The 3,994-nt window shown below is 44.1% G+C and overlaps 1 protein-coding gene across 1 annotated transcript; it reads right to left on the bottom strand.

The window, feature by feature from the left end:
• Positions 1–999: 999 nt before the first annotated feature.
• Positions 1,000–3,750, bottom strand: HMGB2 (high mobility group box 2). Its single transcript, XM_054576049.1, has 5 exons — positions 3,614–3,750; positions 2,846–3,014; positions 2,497–2,642; positions 2,244–2,418; positions 1,000–1,504 (listed from the first exon to the last, which is right to left on the bottom strand). Exons 2-5 carry the CDS (start codon positions 2,993–2,995, stop codon positions 1,349–1,351), a joined length of 627 nt encoding a protein of 208 aa, XP_054432024.1. The 5' UTR covers positions 2,996–3,014; positions 3,614–3,750; the 3' UTR covers positions 1,000–1,348.
• Positions 3,751–3,994: the final 244 nt, after the last annotated feature.

The raw sequence follows: 3,994 nt of genomic DNA, 5'->3' as shown, positions 1-3,994 counted from the left end.
ATTAGCAAAAAAAACCTGAAGTCTGTAACCATTAGGATGATTAATAGCAGGCAATCATAGAAGTTTGAAGATTTTACTTGAGTCCATTTGCTCTGGTCCTTATACCTCACTTCCAATTAAAACTTTGGTATGTATTCCACTTGTGAAGCAAGTCAATACTAAATATTCCAAATATGACATAAGGTATACAACACAGGTTCCCATGGTTGGGTAAGAATTTTGGCTTCTATTTGAAAGCCTCCTTAAGTAACAAGACCCAAAATTGTCAGGTTCAGCTATAAAACTACCAATGGATAGGTTTCTTCTGTAATTATTTAGCCTACATAGTCAACTTCCACTAATAGCCTCTGATAACTGTTCAAAATAGTTACTTAAATTCAAATACAAGCCAACTATTTCCTCAAAGGAGCATTTCTCAAACTTCCCTTGTATAAATCCTAGTGAAATTTGTTGAGATCACAATAGCCATCTTAACTGCTCTTAGGTGACCCAGAATTCTGAAGCTTAAGACACTAATTTTCAGATTTAGCTCAAAATTCACCCCAGTATTCTACCTTGAATAGTTCTCTATGAAAGGAAGTATAAACCATGTAACTGTTTTTTTAAGTTTGTGTTTTTAGGTATAGGTTCACTGTACTAGTTCCTCTGCCTAATTAAAGTTGCCCTCAAAACTGTCAGTTTAAAAACAAAACCACCAGAGTTGTGGACAGGTTAGCTAATAAATCAAGAACATTCATTTTGTAAAACTGCGTAAATTTTTAAAGTTCTTTAAATTCCAGATCTGATCTTTAAAGAACAATTTGTAAATATGAGTATGGGCATTTGACTTTCTTTAGCCATTTTACTAACCCAAGTGTGCCTAAGAACTATTAGGCAGAAATACAAAAAAAGCTGTCATGGGTTCAGACCCTAAGTACTTTTTAAAGTAAAAGTTAGTTAAGCATATTAAGACAAAGACAAGAGAAATAATATACATAATTTTATTACAAAATTTTTTTATAAAACAAAATGCAACATTCTAAAAAACCCAAAATTTTCTATTGATACTAATTCCTATGAGTTTGCTGTGCTACCATACACAAGTCAAGAAATTAAAGAAACCATTAAATATTTAGAAACATTTAACATCCAAAGCCTTAAAATCTAACTTTATGTAGTAGCCCCACAAAAAGCTACAACTTGCATTTTGAGAAAAGTATTTTCTCTACAAAGAATCTTACCAGCTATACAAAAATCTGTACAGTTTTTATACTGAAGCTAATATTGAGCTGCACTTGAATTCACATTCTTAGCAAAACAATTGCCTGAGCACACACATACTCCACACACATCATTGCAGGATAGCCTTTTATTCTTCATCTTCATCCTCTTCCTCTTCTTCATCCTCTTCCTCTTCCTCCTCCTCCTCATCTTCTGGTTCATTCTTCTTCTTTGAGCCTGTTGGCCTACCAGGGCCCTTCTTTCCCACTTCACTTTTGCCTTTGGCACGGTATGCGGCAATATCCTGAAATATTGTCAAGAAAATAAAATCGGCATCCGGTGTCATTTCTCAACTGAAAACCACTAACTTGTAAACAATCTAAGATTATTGACCAATAACTCTGGTGACTGTCTAAAAAATTATCCAGTCTAACTCAGTTTTGAGAGCACTTGCCTCCTCCAGGCTTTAGAAAGCTAATGATGTAAAATGATGGGGTGATATCGGATCAATGCCAGTATTTTCACTATCAACATCTATTTGCTTCACACTAGCCCCCACCCCCACCTTTCAACTTCACCTTTTAGATACATCTGCATAAAATAACATCTGGTCTCCCACCTTTTCAAGCTAAGAGGCCTGTATATCCACAAATGAGAGTTTACATGCAGGAACCTACCAGTGCTACAAACACTGGTTTCTGCAGTAGAGGGTATAGGGGGTATAAATGGTGATGAAAGGAGTCTTGATTTGGGGTGGTGAACACACAATACAATATACAGATGATGTGTTTAGAATTGTACACCGGAAACCTATATAATTAACTAATGTCACCTCAAGAAAGTCAATAAAAAAACCAAAAGGAGATTTTTCAATTAGCTTGTGTTGCCTAAGTGTACAATTTTAATCAGGCCTTTTCAAAACACAGCTGATAGCCATTAATACAAGATTACCTAAACTTCCCAGCACACTACAGTTTATATCTACTCACATGCTAACCTCGAAAACAGCTACCTAATCTCAACCCTGACTTTAAAAAGCATACCTTTTCATACTTCTCCTTTAGCTTAGCTGCTTTTTGTTCATAGGGTTGCTTATCTTTGGCTGACTGTTCAGACCACATTTCACCCAATTTTTTTGCAGTATCCCCAATGGATAAACCAGGGTGTTCACTTTTGATCTTTGGGCGATGTTCAGAGCAAAACAGGAAGAAGGCAGACCTGAAAGGAAGTAACAGAGTTAATAAACTGAATGAAAATCAAGAGCAATTCATCAAGTGGTTTAAGAAATAAACTTACGGAGGCCTTTTAGGAGCATTGGGATCCTTTTTCTTTCCTTTCTTATCACCTTTGGGAGGAACGTAATTTTTCATCTCCCTGTCATAGCGAGCTTTGTCACTCTTTGCCATATCTTCAAACTTTGACTTTTCCTTTGCAGACATGGTCTGTACGCATGAAAGGAGCAGTGAAAACACAACAAAATTGTAAGCTTTTAAACAAAAACCTGAAGTAGTCTGCCTAAAACTCAAAATATTCGAGCGAGTCATCAGGATAGCAGAGTTCGAAGTTACAAGTCAACTGCCTGCTTAACGTTCCAGCCCCTAAACACACCTGAAACCCCTTAGCCCTGTCTGCATTCCTGTCTCACCTTCCATCTCTCCGAACATTTCTTGGAGAATTCGGAAAAGTTGACGGAAGAGTCTGGGTGTTTCTTCTTGTGCTCTTCCCGGCAGGTTTGCACGAAGAAGGCATACGAGGACATCTTGCCCCTCGGCTTGTTGGGGTCTCCTTTAGCCATGATGACAGACGGCGTCTACCTAGAGGGGCGAAAGCCGGGGGGTGGGCGCCGGCGGAGCTCGGCTTCCCGCCCAAATCCGCGCCCGCCCACCCCCTCACCGCCCCCCCCCGCCGGCGAGGGCTGCAGCCGGAGCCCGGCTCCCCGCCGGGCCACCCGCCCCGGGGTGGCGGTGACACCGCCTCTGCAAACACACTCCTCCGGGGGGGCCCGACCCAAAAACAGTCCCAGCTGAGACTCCACACGCGCGACCGAGTAAGTCCCTCTCGGAGGCCGGAGACGCCGCCGCCGCCGCCCGCTCACCCGCCCGGGCAGAGGAAGCGAACCCCGCGGACGCCCTCTAAACCCTTTGCTGACAGAAATGTCCCCCGACTTCCACGTCGCTAGCCCCACTTAAAGAGTTTTCGCCTCGCGACCGACATTAAAAAAAACTACCGGAACCGGCCCCGGACGAGTTTCCCGCCCGCTCACCACAGCCCCGGGGCCTCACCGGCCCGCACCCTAGATTCCACTCGCCGGGACGAACCCCAAGGGCCACTGCGTCCAGTCCGGCTAGAGGGCTGTGAGGAAAGGGGCCACAGCAGGCCCACGAACCCCAGCGGGGTTAAAGGGGATTCTTGCCTGGTGGTAGGTTTTCCTCAGAGTCCCACCGAGCGGCAGGGTCCGACCAAGACGCTTCCCTCGCTGGGCTCCGGCGTGAACTGGTTTATCGCTTACCCAATCCTCAGGCTGTTGTTTTGCAGAGTTCTCCGCGCCACGGCAACTTGACGAGCCGGACCACAGGCCACACCCGCACCTCTCTGATTGGGTCTGGTGAGTATTCAAACTCTGAGAAGCCCCGCCCCCTCTCAATGGATGTTTTCTATTGGTAGAAGTCTCGCTGGGCCTGTCCCTCCACCCCCAGCCTAGCAGGTTCGGTGGGTCGCCCAGGTCGTTAACTCCCAGACCCGTTAGAACCGGTCAAGAGAGGAATATACTGCTCCATCCTGATTGGCGGCAGGA

The sequence above is a fragment of the Pteronotus mesoamericanus genome, unplaced genomic scaffold, assembly GCF_021234165.1.
Source record: "Pteronotus mesoamericanus isolate MK-2021 breed Mesoamerican mustached bat unplaced genomic scaffold, CSHL_Meso_final contig_32, whole genome shotgun sequence".
In the NCBI taxonomy this organism is placed as follows: domain Eukaryota; kingdom Metazoa; phylum Chordata; class Mammalia; order Chiroptera; family Mormoopidae; genus Pteronotus; species Pteronotus mesoamericanus.
Note: the sequence above shows the minus strand (reverse complement) of the source record. Positions and strands in the feature narration are given on the sequence as shown.